This window comes from Myiozetetes cayanensis, unplaced genomic scaffold (genome assembly GCF_022539395.1).
Source record: "Myiozetetes cayanensis isolate MyiCay16 unplaced genomic scaffold, myiCay2020 scf4, whole genome shotgun sequence".
Classification (NCBI taxonomy): Eukaryota; Metazoa; Chordata; class Aves; order Passeriformes; family Tyrannidae; genus Myiozetetes; species Myiozetetes cayanensis.
In genome coordinates this window covers 21,446,622-21,467,240 of record NW_026087631.1, presented here as the reverse complement: position 1 = coordinate 21,467,240, position 20,619 = coordinate 21,446,622, and the positions used below count along the sequence as shown (strand labels likewise).

General features: G+C 35.9%; 1 protein-coding gene across 5 annotated transcripts in view; it reads right to left on the bottom strand.

The window, feature by feature from the left end:
- Positions 1 to 20,619, bottom strand: part of KIAA0825 (KIAA0825 ortholog) — a 246,955-nt gene that overhangs the window by 180,916 nt on the left and 45,420 nt on the right. For 4 of the 5 annotated variants that reach the window (XM_050329299.1, XM_050329300.1, XM_050329297.1 and 1 more), the window contains 2 exons: positions 12,477 to 12,645; positions 7,063 to 7,732 (listed from right to left, as the gene is read on the bottom strand). In XM_050329299.1, the coding sequence (XP_050185256.1) occupies positions 7,063 to 7,732; positions 12,477 to 12,645 (839 nt within the window). Of the gene's footprint in view, positions 1 to 7,057; positions 7,733 to 12,476; positions 12,646 to 20,619 lie in introns of those variants that run through there. The other variant, XM_050329302.1, reaches the window with a different exon arrangement.

The window sequence follows — 20,619 nt, the reverse complement described above, 5'->3', positions numbered from 1 at the left end:
CAGAAGTATCAAAAAAGGTGCAAAAATACATGTATTAATGACATGAATCCAAACTTGGAACTCTTTAATTTCCAGATATTAATGGGAGGAAAATGATATTGAAATTATTGAGTCCTAATTATTTCCAGACATGAATAACCAGGTTTTTTCAGCACACGGTCACTAAACCAGAAGGTATCAACATTACTGTAAGCATATTTTTGACAGATAAGATGAATATCATAGAAGACTGGTTGTAGGCCATAATGATGGTTTAAGAGATCACAAACCATCTGAATTTAAATAAAATGGAAGGATAAAAGCAAGTCTGAAACTGAAGTTCTGTATTTCAAAGGGAGGAAATTATAAACTAGGGGAAATAAAGCCATATGTACATGAATATAGTGGAGAAATCAAATATAAGTTAAATACGTGTCCTGGTTACAGAGAGAGGGGTGGAGTTTAGCATGATGTGGCTGTGACCAAGTTATTTTATACACCCACCTCATCGTTGCGGGGCATGGTTTCAGCAGGAAAACACCAGGTGCCCTTACCAGAAGTTGGCCATTTTGTTGCCGTCTGAGAAGGTGTCGGCATCAAACCCTTTGGACTCAGGACCACTCTGCTGGTGCCCCCTTCCATTTTCTCCAGAGCACAGCTATGGACCTTTGGTGCTGAAAGTGACAGCGGCAAAACCACAATCGACTGTAGTGTCGCCACTATCAATGATGCCAGTGGGGAAGCTGCCAGCAAGGAACACACCAGCAGCAGGGGCCAACCCCAACTGGTTGAGCTCATTGAAATGAGAGGAAGGGTGCCCTGCCAAACCAAGCCAAACCAAGCTGGAAGCAGTGTAGCTAAGTGGTAGGAAAAAAAAGCAGCAGTGGCCTGCGGGATTGACCTATGGCACAGTGAAGCATTAGAAATGGCAGTGCAGGTACCTGTGGAGAGGCTGAGCAACCACTACTCAGACAAGCCAGCTTCTGGGTGGTTGTCCTTTTCCTTTGTTTTCGGGTGAGGGGGAGGACACATTAGCTGTGGGAGCTTCCCTGTCATATTGCCTTTGTTTTTTAACACCACATGGTGCTGAGAGCAGGAATGGTCACCATATTGCCCTTGTCTGGGGAAACCATGTTTGTTTCGTTCCTGGTAGCACTGTTCTGTGGATAAAACACCTTCTCTTTTTTGTATACTTTTGTTATTAATATTGCTGTTGTTATTGTCTGTGTCTTATTCCACTGCTGTATGCTTTTAATGAATTATTATCTAACCAATAATCTCTCCTTTTTTGTCCCTCCCTTACCGGAAAATGGTAGGGGAAGGAGAGTGGCTTATTTAAAGTTCAATTTCCTAATGGTGTTAAAAGCAGCCCAATATGCAAAACCTAAAACTTGCATTTCAAGTTAGCTCAACAAACTGCTAGGAATATGTAAGGTTAAATGAGCTGATCTTGCTAACCAAGTACTTAAATTTAACATCCCAAAGTTGTCTTCATTACAGCACATTACTCCAAAATCTGTTTCTCTTCTTGCTTTCAACTCCACTGCACAAATGCAGCTAAACAACACTGAGTCCTTCAATCAAATCATAGAATCATAGAATTAACTGGGTTGGAAGAGACCTCTGAGATCATCAAGTCCAACCCTTGATCCAACCCCACTGTGATTACTAGATCATGGCACTCAGTGCCACATGTTAAAAACCTCCAGGGATGGTGAATCCACCACCTCTCTGGGCAGCCCATTCCAATGCCTGATCACTCTCTTGGAAAAGAACTTCTAATATCCAACCTAAACCTCCCCTGGCAGAGCTTAAGCCTGCGCCCTCTTCTCCTACTGCTAATTGCCTGGGAGAAGAGACCGACCCCCACCTGGCTACAGCCTCCTCTCAGGGAGCTGTAGAGAATGATGAGGTCACCCCTGAGCCTCATCTTCTCCAGACTAAACAACTCCAGCTCCCTCAGCCTCCCCTCATACCACTTGTGCTCAAGTCCCTTCACCAGCCTGGTTGCTCTTCTCTGGACCTGCTCCAGCACCTCAATATCCTTCCTGAACTGAGGGGCCCAGAACTGGACACAGCACTCCAGGTGTGGCCTCACCAGCGCTGAGTACAGGGGGAAAATCACTTCCCTGGTCCTGCTGGCCACACTGTTCCTGATCCAGGCCAGGATGCCATTGGCCTTCTTGGCCACCTGGGCACACTGCTGGCTCATGTTCAACCTCCTGTCAATCAGCACCCCCAGGTCCCTTTCCATTTGGCTGCTCTCCAGTCACTCTGTGCCCAGCCTGTAGCGCTGCAGGGGGTTGTGTTGAACCTCATCCCATTGGAGTCAGTCCAACTCTCCAGCCTATCCAGGTCCCTCTGCCAAGCCCTCCTGCCTTCCATCATTAGCAAACTTGCTAATGATGGACTCAATCCCCTCATCTAAATCGTCAATAAAGATATTAAACAGAACTGGGCCCAACATTGAACCCTGGGGGACAACACTAGTGATTGATCACCAGCTGGATGCAGCCCCGTTCACCAGCACTCTCTGGGCCCGGCCCTCCAGCCAGTTCTTAACCCAATACAGAGTGCCCCTGTCCAAGCCGTGGGCTGCAGCTTTTCCAGGAGCATGTTATGGGAGACAGTGTCAAAGGCTTTACTGAAGTTTAGATATACGCCATATTCATATTAGGTTCCACAACCACAGTATTTTCTGTAGGCACTCAGGAATAGTTAAAGATAATAAATTTATAATATCATAATTTAAATTACAGTTTGCATTTGAATATATCTTTAGAATACAAAGGAAGTTGGTTATATTCTGGAATAGGAAAAGAGAAAGGAGGCCTGCTGGACACATAAGTAACAGGATGATATACTGCAGTAAAAGTGTAAAATATGAATATTAAAATATATCTCTGAAGGTGGTTTAATGACATCGTAGCTAAAAATATACCTCTACTTTGCAATAATATTTCCTTAAAAATAATGAACTAGTGATATTTAAGAGCACACTCTGTATTGCCTCAGATTTCAAAACCAAGTTTCATTTGGGATTTTAAATGTTTAAGCATCTCTGGAAAGTTTGTGAAAATATTAAGCCAATGATTTTGAATATGTCAGAAAAGACGAAACTCAGAGCTCTAATCTCTTCTTAGTTTTAACCACAGGAAATTAAAAATAATTTAAAAAAGAGCTAAGTAGTCTACATATGTATTTACACTCTCTGTTTATATATAAAATTATGTAAATAAACAAAAGAAAACCTTCCACATAAATTGTGCATAATTTCATAGGGTTCAAGTTTCTTTAGCAGATGTCTTATCACTTGTAAGAGTAGCTGTTTCTTCATCTAACAGATGAAGAATTAAGATAGGTTAGTAATACCTGATTAAACTAGCTTAACATTTTGGTAAACAGAGGAGCACAAAAAAGGTTCAAAATGTAAAAGTACAATACACATTTAATAGACTTACTGCAAATAATGTCTAAGAAATATCACATTGGAAATTAAAGCAAAAAACCATAAGAGATAAGCTGAAAACCAACTGTGATTCTTTCCATGCTAAATATGCTAACAGATGTTTTTAGTGTATTTTTAAATACCGTAACATTACATAAACTTCTGAAAGACATATGATTAAAATGATAGGAAGTCTGAAACAACAAAATCCCCTAAAAGCTCAAAAATATTTTTAGGGGGTGTTGAGAAACGTTCCTTGAAAATTAGTTTAGTACGTTGGAAACACTGATTATGTGCTGAGAATATATATAGAAATTATAATTCATGTTATATAAAAACCTCCTACAATAATTTAGCTCAAATACTTATGGCTGAATCGTGCAATGTTAAAGGTAATAAGAGTCGCAGATATAACAGGGAACAGGAGCAAGTTACAACATAAAAACACCTGCCTCCAGTATAGTTGGCAATTGAAGATGCCAAATTCCAAAAAATTTGCCTGTTTTCACATGCCATTTTGACAGCTTCTCTCCCAAACCATGCTTTTCCTCAGTCCTGATAAATGCATACAATCTTTTTACAGTACTTGACAAATAACTGTTCTAATGCAATATGAAGAAACCCCCATCATTTCCTTACTTCACAAATAGATTGTTATATATGAAATATTTTAAAGATTCACAACTCTGTTAAAGCTTTTTATAGACTACTTGCATTTTCCCAACAAAATGTATACAAAGTTTTCCGAGGTTCTGGTACTGTTTCATTACTTTCTGTTATTTTTGTTCTCTGCTACATAGTAAGACTCATTACAGCAAGTCTTAACGAAAAAAAACCACAACAAAAAACAATCAACCAAAAACCACATTACCCTGAGGGTGGACTGAGCAAACACAAGCCTTTTTATCACCTCTGGGATAACAGTCCCAATTGAATGCACTAGATTAAATTATTTTGCTGTTCTGAAATGTGCTGGTTTGGTGGTTCCCAGAGGGCAGAGACCTCTAATCAAAAAATAAGAAACACATTGGTATAACTGTCTATCAGCTAAGAAAAAAACCTCCTTTCTTTTTCTCTGTCCCTCCATACTACAGCATGAGGTTTTTTTCATACTTGGTAAAACTGGATATCACTGTCAAGGCAATCTATTAAAGCTGTCTTTTAACTTGAACTACTAAAAAATACAGACTTCCACTCTCATTTCTGTGAGGGTAGAAAAGGTATCAGAATTTAATATGACTTCCAAGCAGGAAAAGCTACTTGACATTAAGAACTTGTCTACCATTACAAAACTCCTAAAACAGTTAGTCTGTAGAATTTTTTTTTCCCCAAAGACTTATTTCAGTGTGAACTGCCTTGTGAACACCATAATTCTAAAGGAAAAAATGCCCTTTTCTGAAGTAGCATGGTATAAAAATAGGATATTCAAACACATAATCTCTTTCCAGAAAAGACTCTTCACATATGAGCTCATATAGAATAAACTATTCAATAATAATTGTATTAGCAATGATACAAAGAAAATTTTTTGCCTTAGTTGATTAATAATAGGCTATGACATGTCCATAAAATGAAAAAAACAAACCATACCCAAACCTACATAACTCCAACTCCCTATTTTGCTCTAGCCTGCTGACTTCACTACTGGTGCCTTATAGTTTGGCTGCCTGCAGTCTATAGCCATAGATCATCTAGAGCAGTCCGATTCTGCAGAAAACTAGTAAGACTGTAGGCAAATCTATGCCTGTCTCCCATGGAAACTTCTTGAAGTAAAATAATATGAAGACATGAGCACAACAGGCCCTGAAGAAAGTAACTCTGAGTATTAAATATTAATGAACAGCACTTCAAAACACACCCTATGGGTGCTAAGAGGACAGCTTTTGCACGTGCAAATCTGACATTTACTGCATTTTCAATAAAAATTAAAATCTGCTCTAATACCTATGAAACACTGAGGGTTTTTTAATTCAAATTAATTGCAGAAAATATTTTAAAGTTGTAAGCATGTTCCTAAGATTTACTATATTTTCACCTTCCTCTGCTTTTATGAATATACAAAAGAAATGTGCAATGGAAATCTGTACTGACAGATGTGCTGGCACAGCAATATGCCAAAGCACATCTTTTGGCAAAAAAAAAAATAAGCAGATAAAGTACTGTATTAATAGATTTGAAGGACTTTTCCTTCTTGTAATACAGAAGGAGTTAATGTGTGGGTGTTTTAGACACACCCTTAGTGTCACTTTAAACTCCATGTTTTACATGTAAAATGTAGATACCTGAACTTACCCGTCTTTGAGAGGTCTTTTGAGACTGAAATTAAAATTTACTTACAGAATTCCCATTCCCAATAGGTCTTTTTTATTTTTTTTTTGTCAGTGAGTTCTTTCATTGACTCCCATCTCGCTATGTAATTCAAAAATACATTTCTTCTTATTTATTCCATACTTCAACAGTATTCTGACACTACACTCCATCCCACTAATTTGTCAACTTTACGGTGAAATTCTTGTCCTTTCAACTTATATGTCTGCATGCTTTTTTCCTTACCTTGTCCTTCACATGTTCCACATACTCCTCCATATTTCATCTCTTGTTGAAAAATTAACTCTGCATTTCTTCCACTATAATTTCTATTTGACTTACACTAACACATATGATGATTTTAAAACTCACAAGAGTGCAATTTTCTTCTGCATCAACCTGACAAATCATCACCTCATTTATCCTTTTTGTATGTTGTACAACCCAAAGATCTTCTGTTTCTATATTTTTCATGTGATTCTAAGCTTTTAGTATTTTCTGTCTGCAAATCACCTTTATGGAAAGCTATGCTTTAAACAAACAGCTTCTGCACAGAAGAGTGATCAAAACTCTGCATTGAAAAAGCAATTACATACAATCACGCGATTATGTTATGAAAGTTTCCATTTTGTACGATTTTTTCTAAAGTGCTGATTCTTCCCCTTGGAAATTAGCACATCAGATTTACAAACTGAAAAAAAAAAAAAAAGTACAAAACATACTACATCAGTAACAGATTCCTTTCCTGCTTTTTATTCCTTGGAACAAGGAGAAGTTACCAGGTGGTATTAACTTCAACTTACTGTACTTTCATACAATTAGAAAGCATAAATATTTGTTTGTTTTAGAATTAAAATCTGCATAGTAATCTTTTGGGTTAGCCCTGATGTATGAATCTGTGTCTGTTTCATGGACACATTATTGGACAGTTTTCCAAATAATCTCCATTACGTGTCTGACAATTTGAAATAAGTAGGGGTAAAAGACTGAGGAGTTTGCGTATATTTAAACCTGGAGTAAATAGTTGTTATTCAATTATATATTTCAGCAGTTGGAATAAGTTAGGCTAAAAAATAAAATAGTATGACATGACAGTGTTATCCAATGAATTATAATGGGGTTTTTGTAAGTTACATAAGTTACTTTCTCATACTTTAAAACCTTTTTCATCACAATTCTGACATAGGCCAGAATTTGACTGCAGAAGCATGGTTAAAACATAAAGCTGTAATTAATATTTTCAAGTCTCTCTCTCCCTAGAAAATAATAAAGTATATTGGGGAAAAAAAAGGTAACATAATTAAAGAACATAAAATAAAACTACTAACCCACAGCGTGAACTGTTCCTCTACGCTTCTTTGAAATCTTGTTTGCTTTAACTATATGTAGAGCATTTTCTTTGAACTGCAGCTCACAAAGTCTTTCAAGAAGAACTGTCATTTCTTCTGTGATGGTATCCAGATAAGTTTCATTAATAAACTTCAATGATGAAGAAGGATCAATAGTTCCACTTAGTATATACAAATCCTCTTTTATCATTGTGCACAATGTGGGTATGGAACTTTGGTAACCATGAACCACCTTATCAAAATTTGTTTCACCACAACTAGACAAAATACAATTCTGTAGTAGATTGCTAACCAGCTTATTCTGCATATTTTGATATTTTGTTAAGACTTCTGATTCAGGATAAAGAAACAAAAGTTGCTGTATGCACTGAGTTTTAAACTCCATTTGTTGTTGCGAAGCAGTAGCATTTGTTTCTTCTTGACTTTGAAGTCTATTTACTAAAAATTGTCGAAGATGCAATCTCACATCATCCCAAAGAGATTTCACATTCATAGATGAATCATCCTCAATGGTATGAAGAGAAGATGTTAACTCAAAAGATGTCCCACTTGGAGTGCAGGGAAATGAGACACCACACTGACTAGAGAGATCCAGAAGGAAGTGAAGGACCATTTCTTCCTGATTTTGCTCATTCTTCAGCAAGTTTTGCTAAAAAAGGTAAATCAGACAGCATTTTAATCATGTTTTATTAATTCTGGTTCATTAAATGAACAGCTTCGTGCTAGAGCAAAAACTGTTTCTAATACTAATTGCCTTAACAGCAAATAAGATAAATTGCTATATAAACAACAGAAGTTACAAAACCTGTGGAAAACAGGATTTATGTGCCAATTAATTTCATTGTCTACCTCTACCAATAACTCATATTCCTCTTTCTATCTTTCTTATATCCCCAACCTCTTCTCTCAATGACATTTTAGACCACAATTCAAGGGAAACCCATGGCAGCCTGTTTATCCTGGTCACACACACATATTTGAAGGAAAATTTTATGAAAAATTATTTAGGATTTACACAGATAATGACAGGTCCCTTTCTACAGCTCAGCAGGCAACTGTCAAAAAGGCCATTCTAAGGATAAAATAATCTTCCCAGGATCCCCTTAAAGAACTAAAACTGAAACTTGTTAAGAATTAAAGAAGCTTAGATCACACAGAAGAATAAGAAGCTGTGTATCCCATCAAACCAAGATGCAGACTGATACATAAACAATATAGCGATCTCCATATACATCTGCATTATATGGGGCGGAGAAGGAAATCAGTTAACAAAGCAGGTGAAATCACATGGATGTATATGCTGTTCCTACTTCATTCAAGTCTGAAGAGCTCTCTCTTGGTCCAGGACCAAAATCTCTGACCTTAGAGCTGCTTCAAACTCAAGAAGTTGTGCAGCAAATAGCAGGTCCTCTTGTCACAACACACAGTGTTGCTGTCACAGTAACAGGAAAAGTGAGTGAAATTGCTGCTGCTCCTAATTTTCAGTTGGCAAGCCCTGAGTGAATAAGGATCTAGAAGCCCTCTTACTTGCTCCCTCACCTTCCATTGCTTCTCTCCAACAGAGAAAAGCACTGTGACAAACCACTCCAGGGGAATATTTCCATTCATATCCTTTATCTGGGTCCCCTAGCTGTAGTCCATCCTATAAAGTAAGGTTGGTAAAGAAACTGTTGGCAATCTTCCACCTTCAGAATTACTGGTTTATTTAACTCGCAGTATTTGAGGAAATTATTAGTTTTATTTCTGTTCTCATTTTGAGAGAGAGATTATTCAAATTTGAACATTATATTGAATAAATACAACAATTTCCAAATAAAAATCTTCAAGTTTTCCACCATAGCAAACCTTTCTCCATAGATAATTATGCTTTTGAGTCACAAAAATTTTCAAAATCAGAACTCATATTCTTTGTTTTGGATGTTACAAAACTGTTACACTCTTATGCAGGAAAAAAAGACTTTAATCTTTCTACTGCCCTCTATTCTGAAGTGTTTCATGACAAAAATTAAAAAATAAGACATTTCCACCACAGTACCTAATTCTGAACATTAGACAGGAAGCATGATTCCTCTTATAAAGTAAAGTCTTAAAATTAATAGACGACCTGTTTTACTTCCATTTTAGATCGTTATTTCAGAATGAAACCTACAAATTTTTTTACTTGAAAGCAGAAAAGACATGTGGAAAACAGAATAGTCAAATGTCATCCTATAAAAGAATGGGCACGTAATAGAAATATGTGTAACTAGTTAAAATTTTAAATCATACATATCAATAGGCATATACATAACACTGATCTGATTCTCTTTTATTATCTACTGAAATACTCTCTAAAGTTTTGTGGCCCCAAAGAAAACATGTCTCAGAGTGTAAAACAAAACCCCAATCACTAACCACTGTGTTGAAGAGTTAAGTCTTCACAGGTAGACTTCTGGAGTTTAAATAGTACTTTTTTTTAATTAATCATGCTCAAATACTATATTGCGAAATGTACAAAACAAGAGAAGCTGTGAAAAAAGTGAATGTAACTGATATTGTTGGATGATGAATCCAAATATCTTCTAAGTAAATCCCTACTGCTGTTTCTTAAGGCAGAAATATTTTTGTATATCTAAGGATTGTTCCAAGGTCTTTGCAATTTAAACTAAGGCATTAAAATAGGGAGCTTGCAGATGCCATTTTAGATGTAGTGTTACTCAGAAAAAGAGTCCCTGAAGTGAACTTTGAAGCTCTGAAAACAGTGTCATAAGTCTCTTAAACCATTGTTTATATTGATATAAGCTTTTCTATTTAAAAATTAACCTGTAAAAATACTTCAACAGATAATGCAAAACTGTTTCAGAGAAAAAGATCCAAATTAGTATCCAATGGCTTGGAGAAAAATGAAAAGTTCCCTTGTAAGCACATAAAGTTAGTGACAATAATATACAAAAACCAGTTACAGTCTACCAACTGGACTACTGCCTACTATAGAACCTACCATATCAATATACAAATACAATAAGATTAAGACTTCGTTAAAAAAAGAATTTGTCATTATTTTAGCAGGAACAGACTTTAATAAAGATGTGCTTGTGCACATATTTAGCTTTTAAATATTTAGCATTACAAGCCAGTACACAGAAGGACAAAATTTCACACAATTAACATTTTCAGCCTTCACGAAGAAACTCAGTATTTTCCTAAGAGTTCACAAATGCATGCGAATAACAACAAACCTAAATACAGCACCCCAGACAAAGCACAGAGAGAACTTTGCACTGTTCCAGCAGCTTAAAAGATAAACAAAATTCTTAACAAACAAAACACACATAATAAGGGATAACAACGAGTAGGGATATTATCCTGAAGTAGAAGGAAGGTTGCTGTTATTGAAGATGCATTAAATATACTTAATTAAAAGCATGCAAGAAGAAATTAAAGGAGTAATTAGTTCAGTGTGTGGAGAGATACATTTAAGAAAGGTTAGATAATAATAATTTCATTAATGCTGAATATTATTGACAATAATTTACTGCAGACCTGCTTTAGGAACTAAAGATTATCTACTGTGAATATAACTTCTTACAGATGGACTGCCTATGATAATACAGATACACTTTTCATCTGTAGTCTCATCTACACAACAGCCTGGATTATCTAAGAAGCCATGAGTCTGGAAGTAGTGATGTCCAAGTTCCTGAGCTCCAAAAATGTTTTCCTGATAAACTGTGCAGAATCGAGACTTTCAGGCTTCTCACACTTTGCTGTCTGTTTAGCAGCCTGCTACAGATCCATTCTCAAGGCTTAACTGGATTCTACAGCTCACAATAAGACTGTCATGCAGTTAGTAAGCTCCTGGGCAGGTGAAGAACTAGAAAGCATGTTTTGTGCAAGATATTTCAGAGATGGGGACATTTCAGTGTTTCCCAAACAAATGCCGCCATCTGGTGTTCAGGTATATGGCTTGAATAGACCCTGGAGAAGGAAGAAAGCAGGGAATGGACACAAGTAAGTCATCATTGCCATGCCACCTGCTGAGGGAATTAAGTAAGGATCTAACTGGACTAAGAGGAGCAACAAAAGACTTTCTAAGTCAAAAACTTAATGGGTCAGCATTTTCTGGGATTCTCTAATTTCATCTAGATCAAGTAGGATATGTCGCAGTCTCTGAAACCTTTGAGTGGGGTGGTTAATTAACAGCAACATTCCTTTGATCAGCTGTGTCAGAAAGCAACAAAATCACTTCTTCACCACATGAACATTGAAGATCTGGCATTTATAGAGATTACTTCCTCATTTGACACAGCTCAATATCCAGTAGATTCAAAGGCTACTGAAAGAGCAACCACCATTTCTAAGTGTTAAAAAAACAGGAGGTGATTTGATGAAGCTTGTGCTCTAGACAGAGAAAACACTCCTCTACAGCAATTTTCCTCTGCCATTACAGCTAATCTTAGCCTAAAGGTGTTCATGGTCTAAATCACGACACAGAAGTGACAAAGAATAATCCACTGGATACTGTTTACTTGTTTTGACACTTCTATATATGTACAGCATATCACATATGCACATATATATATATATAATATACAAACTTGCAGGCTTTCATATACTGAGGTATCATCCTTCACTTAACTAGCCAAGTCAATTTTCCAGACCTTCAGTCCACTCATATATTCAGATGTAAATTTTTAATAAAAATTTCAGAAAAAAATACTCTCTAAAATAATGGAATTTTTTATTGAAGTGAAATCTGATTTCTGGTTACATCCAGTTGTACAACCTGCCAGGACAACGGGTGCAGCTCCAACATTTCTAATTAAAAAGAGTAGAATCATAAAATCATTTTGATTGGAAGTGACTTTTTAAAGGTCATCTAGTACAATCCTGCTGCAATGAGCAGCAACATCTTCAAACTGATCAGGTTGATCCAGTACAACCTGGCTTTGAACGTCTCCAGGGATGGGGCATCTATACCCCCTATGCCTCTGGCCAGATACAAGGTAGGAAGTTTATGCTTAAATAATGCATAAAGGATAATAATGCACACCAGATGAGTTAAACTTATACTGAAACAAGTGAAGAAATAACACGAACAGCCTCAGTACAGACAGTAACTTCCAGTGTTTATTTACCAATGTGTTTTATGAAACAATCCTAGCAGAGCTAACATACGGCAGCATCTGTGAAAAGATTTTGTCCTAAGTTTGTCTAATTAAGGCATGATCGAAAGGTAACATAACACCCTGTTGAAGACACGAAAACAAAACTAAGCCTTATAATACAATTTCTGAACTATCATCACCACAGTGAAGACCAAAATGAGAAAACTAATTGAACCATCCACACTCCCACCTCCAATCATATAACCAACTTTCCAAACATAGAAGCCTTTAATAAAAAATTTTTACCACGGTCCTAAGGAACTCCATCAGCTCTCCATGGTCTGTAGAAGAAGGTCTGAGTGAACTAAAATTGCAGTTATTTAGCCACTGAATGCAGTCAGCTGTGCTTTGTAGAATTTCATCAGTACATATTTCATTTACTTCTTTTTGCAGGTCTTTAAGACACTTTTCTATGCTAAAAAACACAAACAAAACAAGAACAGGATTTTTCTTCATTGTTTGGAGATAAAAGCATTTTATATATTCTGTATTTAAAGAATAAAAACTACGTAAAAGAAATGTAACACTAGCCTTTCTTATTTATAATTAAATTACTCTCACAAAATAAGGCCTGAATTTGCAGGGTAAACATTTAAGTACAGTTGAGCTAGAGCTAAAATAAATTTCCTTCCAGCATGACTGTACTGTTCTCAGCAAGACTAAGTACAGCCTCCCTTCTCAAAAAATCTTATTCTTTTTAATAAGGTTGTTAATGAATAAGACACCATCCAACCTAAGATCTGGTCCTTGGTGTTTTATTAGCTAAAACAGAGACTATAAACTGAATTTTGCTCCTTTAGCAATCAGCAGTTGTTTTATAAAACCTAACATATATTAAAAACTTTCTAAAGACCCACTGAGACTCACAGAAAACGTTGAAAAGAATTTTAGAGTCAGTTGTGCTGAGAAAGCAGGTCTTTTCTTTCCTGTTTTGTCATTAGAATATTTGAAAGAGAACAGCGTTTGTTTTCAAGGAGTTGATCCACTCCTTAACATTCATCTAGAATCATAAGCCTGTTTATGAAACCAGATGTGTTTGGTAGGTTATTACAGCAACTTCAGTTGCAAAGATCACAAGAACAATTGAATATCCAGAATTATTTTATTTCTGTTTGTGTGGACACTTAGGTGAAAACCAAACCAAACAAAAAAATCCAGAAACAATCTAACTCTCTATATTTTCTACAAAAACAACTTTTCACTAGTTCATAACTACATTCTTTTTCAAAAGCAATACTTAATATAGTTTAAGTTAGCAAAATAGTATTGACTAGATCTATGCAGAACTAGGTTTGATTACCTAGCCATGAATATCAATTCTAAACTTGACAAAAGGTTGGCAAAGTATCTTTTTAACTTGTGAAGCCGGTTCTCAGGACTTTGAAACTAAACGCCTTCTTCATACACCTTGACTCCTGGGAAACTATCAAAGCCTTTTACTGTGGTGTGCTGATGTGTCTCATTTAAACATATCCAAATAGATTGCAACATTGCATAATGTAAAGGTCACTAGTGTTGGTGAATCTGTGCCAATCTGCTACAACTACAAGCCAATTTTTACACTCATCTTTGACATACGAATCTGTGTGCAAGCTAATAAATGACAAGCTATGAATAGGCTACAGCCTCCTCAAGACCAGACATTTTGGTTATTTGCCCCAGTAATGATAAGGGGATTAAATGGATAGATTTCAGTGCCTCATCTCCACTTCACCACCCCATCCCCCAAAAAAAACCCCACATAAATCATGTTAAGTGTGTTCATTTTATTTAATCCTTTTATCCCCAAAATTTAAACATTTAATTAGGACTAAAACTGGTTTTGACTGAATAAAATATTTTCATCCTGTTTACTTACAGCATATGGCATAGTGTAGGTAAACAAGATCTCAAAGCCACTGTTACATCTTTTTAAGATTTTTGTCAACACTTAGTAATACAAGAACATGGTTAACTATACATACTTACTGCTTCACATGAATCACACAAATTAAATATTCAGGAATTTGTTACTTCTCAAAAAATAAAAATAATGTGTATTATTTGGGTTTACAAGGTGAGCATTTTAAGTAAAAGACTTCTGCTAAATCCAATTAAAATTATTCTCACTGGGTTAGTATTTAAAACTTTATAATTTCATATCAATGTAGAGAGAACAAGACTGATTTCTTTGGTTTAGAAAAGAAATTTGCTGAAGTTTTAGTAATTGTGAAAAAATATGTAATTTTGATGTGAAAAAATATGCTTAATGTATTTCATTAATTTTAGTTTTAAAAGTTTTAAAAAAGCCATGTAAATTGCTGAAGTCCTTTTTTCTCCAATAATACTTTTTCATTAATTGCAATTTTTTTTTTAAAGTTCAGTGCAGTTAAGTACTTCTTTTTTTTTAACAAACTGAGGCATCAAAATAGATGATGTCAACTGATACTATATATATACAAAGGGAGTGCAAATTTAACAGCTCTCTGTTTTTTTCTTCCACTGATGATTCAACCTTTTTTTTTGAACTTGCAGAACTGTTCAGACACAAACAGGAAAAAAAAGCAGTCACCAAACTACTAAGCAAGGGATAGAATATAAAACCTCAAAGAAAAAAAACCAAAAAAACTTTCTCTGTAGTAAAGAAATCTGATTGCTATGCTTATATGGATCTTTTTTAGATTTAATGATTTTTTTAAGAATTAAGTTTTTAGTCACATTGTGGTGGTTCTCCCCCAGCTGGTCTGGGGGATTTGGGAAGAGTTAAAGCTAAGTAGGAACCTTTGTTCAGGGGAGAGTTACGCACGGACCCGGAAATTGTAACAATATGGTTTTCTGGTAAAATGTGCTGAGCACAGCAAAATGTGTTTCGTGACATGTGCAGTAAGCAGAGTTATATAACACCGTTAGTGGCCAATGGAAGAATATTTATGTATGTGGGAACCAGTGGAGAGTTGACGTGTGTAGCCTAAAAAGTGTATAAAAGTAGCAGACATCGTGCAATAAAGTGTTCCAGCCTCTGGATCCATAAGGGTTTCGTGTCATGTCCTGCCTCGACCCGCGACATCACACACCAGGAGTACCTTGACCACACCATTATTCGTGGCTAGTACTACTAGCACATCACTGTGCAAGTGGAAGTGGTATCACTTAAATACCTTCTTTTTTCAGTTGAGGGTCTTAGGTGGGTTTTTTTTACAAACTAAAGCAAAGTTCTTTTATGTTGTCTGCCTCCACAATGAAAGTGTTTTTCTGAAGTAGCATTTGATAAGGACTCGCACTGCAGAGAGACAGTCTCAATGTGAGAACGCCATAGGAACTCTTAACTATTAAGTTATGACAGTTTTACAAATAACTTAATCATGTGGAGGGACTGCTTTTTAATTGGCTGCATCTATGGACAAACAGTTACAACTCAAGAACTATAATGTAATTTATAGTGTAAGCACTGTCATATGGATACATTTTTTGAAAAGTACAGTATCAAAATGAGGGTTGCTCTCTCCAGGTATCATCTTCCATTGCCTAAGATTACTACATGAATAAGCTAAAGTATGATCTCCTAACTGCTTTCAATTTCTAACAAGCCATTTCAATTTACTTCATATAGCATATGGAGCCGCTATAAAATGACAATGACATTGGTTAAATTAAACTGCGAAGCTATAAAGTGAAATTATCTTTAAACATCATGTTCCTTATGCTTCAGATCCTCATATTCATGGGTATCTAGCTTTAGAATCAGTTTACATGTCTTTTAAGTCTTTTACAGACTATTTTAAAATAAATGAAACAATTGTTTCCATTGGTTTTGAAGATATAAGCCCTACCATAATACTACTTCATACTACTCATTAAAAAGCTTGACTGCTAAAGGTACAGGACATTTGGTATACAAAACCAGTCATATCATTTGGAAACCTGTGCCTCTGAGGACCTGCAATACACTTTGAGTAGTAAAAAAATTCGAGAAAGACATTTACCAGTATAATTCCAACAGGTACTTTCATTGTTACACTTTCTCCCATGATGAAACAAATATTTTGCTTTATTTCTTAAAAACTTACCTATCAAAAGGTAAATATTAAGGAAATTTCCCAGGAGGTCATTGCTGATGTCTCAGCACTACTGTGTGTTAATAAAAGCAACTTATCAAAATATATAACTAACTTATTTTCTAGCAAAAACTGTTAGATACAATTTAACTCAAAATAATATCATAGAGTCATACAAAACATGGTTTGTTCACCGGATCTTGAAGAGAAAAAAGAGGTTTTTCAAGAAATGGCTATTTACCATGTTGGATGTTCCTGCAATGCTTACAACAATCTAAAGTAACAGTGATGGTATGATGTGTATCTTTAGATTCATAAAATTCTGAAAAAAAAAATTATTATAGTTCCAAGCCTATAATGTTTATGCTGTTTCATTTTACTCTATCTCACCAACAGATTATTCTTTCTGGTATGTCCGTTTTCTTACTCATATTAAACCAATTGCATAAATAGATGCAATTACTTTTCATGGTTTATGTTCTTTACAATAGTAACCTCAACAGCAGAGGAGGAAGCAAGAAAGTAAAGCTCCTATTGCTAATAATATAGGCTGCGCTATCACCTCATATTTGTTAACTTTTTTTTTCATAGTTTGACTACAACTCTTACTCATATTTTATCTCAGAGTTCTATTCCAAATAAGACCAGTAAGAATGAATGACGTTAAACATCTGTAAGCAGCAATAAAAAAACTGATGACAACACTGACTACAAACACAGTATCTCTTCAGAAAAATTCTGTTAAGACAAGTATGTCTTGATGCTTGTTTTTAAAACCAGTAATTCTTTAAAATATGAGTTACAGGCTAAAAGCCTTGAAAAAATTTACTTTCTCAAATTCTTCTTATTTTAGTCTTGGACCTTAGAATATAAACCAAAGACACAGAACATGGTTAAAGGACTTTGCAAACGACTTGATATCTCTGATTTAGCTACTTACAAAACTGAACCGTAAAGTAAGTATTAAGAAATAGAGTGGTGATGACTTTGCTGCACCTTAGAAAGAGAAATGTACTCAACAACTTAACCATATAAGAACAGCTAGTTCTAACCAAACCACTGCTTTGTTTTAAAGGCTTGAGATATTTCAGTTCACAAGATGTAAGCTTAGCCTTGATAAGTTATTTCAGAAGACTGGCAGTAAAATGTGTGTCTTTTAGCTCCATTGACCAAAACATGATAGTGACAAATAATGGTTAAAAAGCCATCACCTTATATATGCTCATACTAAATGAAATGAAATGGGATACTTTATAGTCCAAAGATCTGCTTCTGCAGATGCATGTGGTAGCTAACTAACCTAAGATACTGACACAGTTATAATCATTGAATATTGGAGTAAAGAAACTGCATGTCAATAAAATAGCCAATTTCTGGGAAATTCTAAGGTGTCCAACTAGCAAGTTAGTAAGGAACAACTATCCTAAGCTCAGTGATTATGCACAAAGACAACATAGCCTGCACAGGAAAAAAATTACATTCCTTTCTCAGTTTAATTACTTATTCCTAGCAATTAGTCCAGTGAAGTGATCAGACAGCTACTATTTTTTGAAAAATTTTAGTAATTTTACGCTAATACCTTCATAAGCACTAAATTCTCAGGTGTCATAGGTTTGAAAAGAAATGTCGGAATTTTTTCCCCGGTGTCCCACCCCTTCTCCCCCCACGGTGTCTTCCGGGATGGAGGGAGTCAGGAGCGGGGGGGATGGAGCGAAGCTGCACGCACTGTGCAGCGCGGCAGCGCTGGGAGGGAGAGGTGCCCTCGAAAGAGCGGGCCGGGGCCACGCCTCGGGAGTCCTTTGTCCGGAGGATTCGTTTTTCCACCGACGGACAGAGCGGGAGCTACTTTCGGTTGTTTTTTTTGTTGGGTGGGATTTTTTTGTGGTTTGCTGATGTTTTTTTCCAGCCCTCTCCTTTTTCCTGAGGGAAGGTTTTTTCCCCGCCGGACACCTCGTGGAGGACGCCTGAGAGAGTGAGAGCACGAAGCATCTCCCAGCGATGTATTCTGCACTACGGGCGAGGCTGCATTATCAGAGCTGCCTGACCTGAAACTGTGCCTGTGGAAAAAAAGGAGTCTTTCATTGCTGGCTGCAAAGCCACCAGCCGCTCACATGGCCTCGAGCAACTGCTGAGCTGCCGGGAACAGTTCTGCTTTCAGCCCTTCTCTCCCACACGCACACATGGGGAATTGGGACTTTGTTTTGTTTCTTTTTGGAAAGTTTTGATTGCACCATTTGTTGTTTACTCGGATTGTGTTAATAAAGAGCTGTCCTTTTCCTTTTCCACACTTTCACCTGAGGTTTCTTAAATTCAAAGTTGTAACCTTGTTAAACTGAGACATCAGGTAAACACCAGAGTAATATATTTGTACAGCATGCAGGTTACATTCACTCAAAAGAATAAAATTCTTTTCAAGAGCTGTGATAAATAGTAGGTCTGAGTAAAACTGATAAAATCAAAATTTTTATTCCTCTACAATTACTTCTAGTTAGAAATTCTCAACCACTCTTGGGATTTTCGTTGGAGGTTTCAAGGCTTTGCTAAATTTCTTGAATAACAGGAATGTGACGTAAGCTGCTTCCTGAAAACTACAGAGGAGACCAAGCCAAGAATTTCTTCAAAATAAAAAAAAAGGTAACCCTTGCAGCACACCTCAGTTTAAAAACACATAAGCCCACACACACTCCAGTTCTGATACAGGAAAATGGAATGAGATGGCTTGACTTATCCTGTTTGAAACTCCTCCATTTTTGTAATGTAAGTGGGAAGCATTTCTTGGCAAATCAGCATTGTTATGATCAACAGCTGGAGCATGTCATACTAACATCCTTACTAAGGTACTTTCCAGACAGTCTAAGATTCAGAAGGTAAAGGTCTTGTTAGTTATCAAATAATTACTACAATTTATATTGAACAGTTATGGAAAAAGATGCAATGCAGTGCAGTCAAAGATCTGATTCTGCAGATGTATGTGGCAGCTAACTAACCTGTAAGCACTTATTAATATTGACCTCACTGAAGCCCTTCAAAAAAGACCTTCTTCAAAACCCCTGATGACTAAATTACTGCTAATTAGACATAGGGTCAGATGAAAGTTTAATAGATTGAAGTTAAGTCTTTGTGAAGAGCCTCACAAAGTTATAATCTCCAGTGTATAGTGGAGATACAATTATTAGTAAATAATTTTGTTGAATTCTGAGCAATTGTTCTGTTGATGAAGACCTAGAATACCTCCCACTGTCCTACAGCCTCATAAAATCTGTTCCTGCTTTATCACCACTAAAAGGCAGCCAATCATTCACTGAAGAAAAAACTGAATACAAAAAAATCAACAACTGAAGAGATTTCATGCTTACAATCACTTAAATTACTTATAAGCTTAGTTTCAAGCTCTGTACCGTATTTCCTGCTTAGATGTATTAAATATCAGCTGAAAGTTTAGTTCTGTGGATTGTTCAAAAACTAACTCTTAGCAATTCTTAAACCACCAATTAGGAGAAATTATCCAAATACTCAGTTTTGATAAACAGTAAAAGTCAAAGCAACTGTGAATGGGAAAGAATGAAGACAAAAGGCTATCCTGATGAATACAATTTCATGCTTGAGAATAACCTGAGACTATCACTTTACATAAAACTGGACAGCAATGACAGTAGTTTTGAGAGTTCATATTTACCTGCTTCTGTAAACTGCTATAAAAATAAAGTTAGCATTCAAGTGTAGTAAGGGTTCTGTTATGTAATAGTGAGTGAATGAACCACTTACTACCTCCAAATTTACAAATAAAACAATTTCACACAGACGGCCTTTGTTTTGTTACAGCACCAAATAGAATTGGTACAATGGAAAACATGGAAGGTAATTCAACAGCTGAAAAGCATATCTGATTTGCCCTATCACACAATTTAATAAAACCTATTCAGTAGGAAGGCAATAAATGACCATTCAAGTGATTTACAAACTTTTGCCTGACAATTTTTTACACAGTGTTTCATTTTTAAAAATATATATATGCTGTATACTATTGTATTCATTCTCTGTGGTCTAATAAAAGCATAAATCTATCTGATGAAAAATGGGTTGTATTCCAACTGTATCACCACAGCACACAGATCTGCTCTTATCATTACCACTCACAAAGATCAATGATAACTTGAAAAGTATTTAATTCCATGATATTTCTACAATATTAGCAATAAAAGGACTCTTTTTAATTTAAAAGTCACATCAGCTGCTCTCACCATCTTCTCTTAAACTTTTCTCCATTTCTGAAACTGATATATTAGAGCAGCAAAATATCAGCTGGTATCTACAGAGCTACTTTTTGTTTTTCCTTGTGAAAATTAGATTAAAAA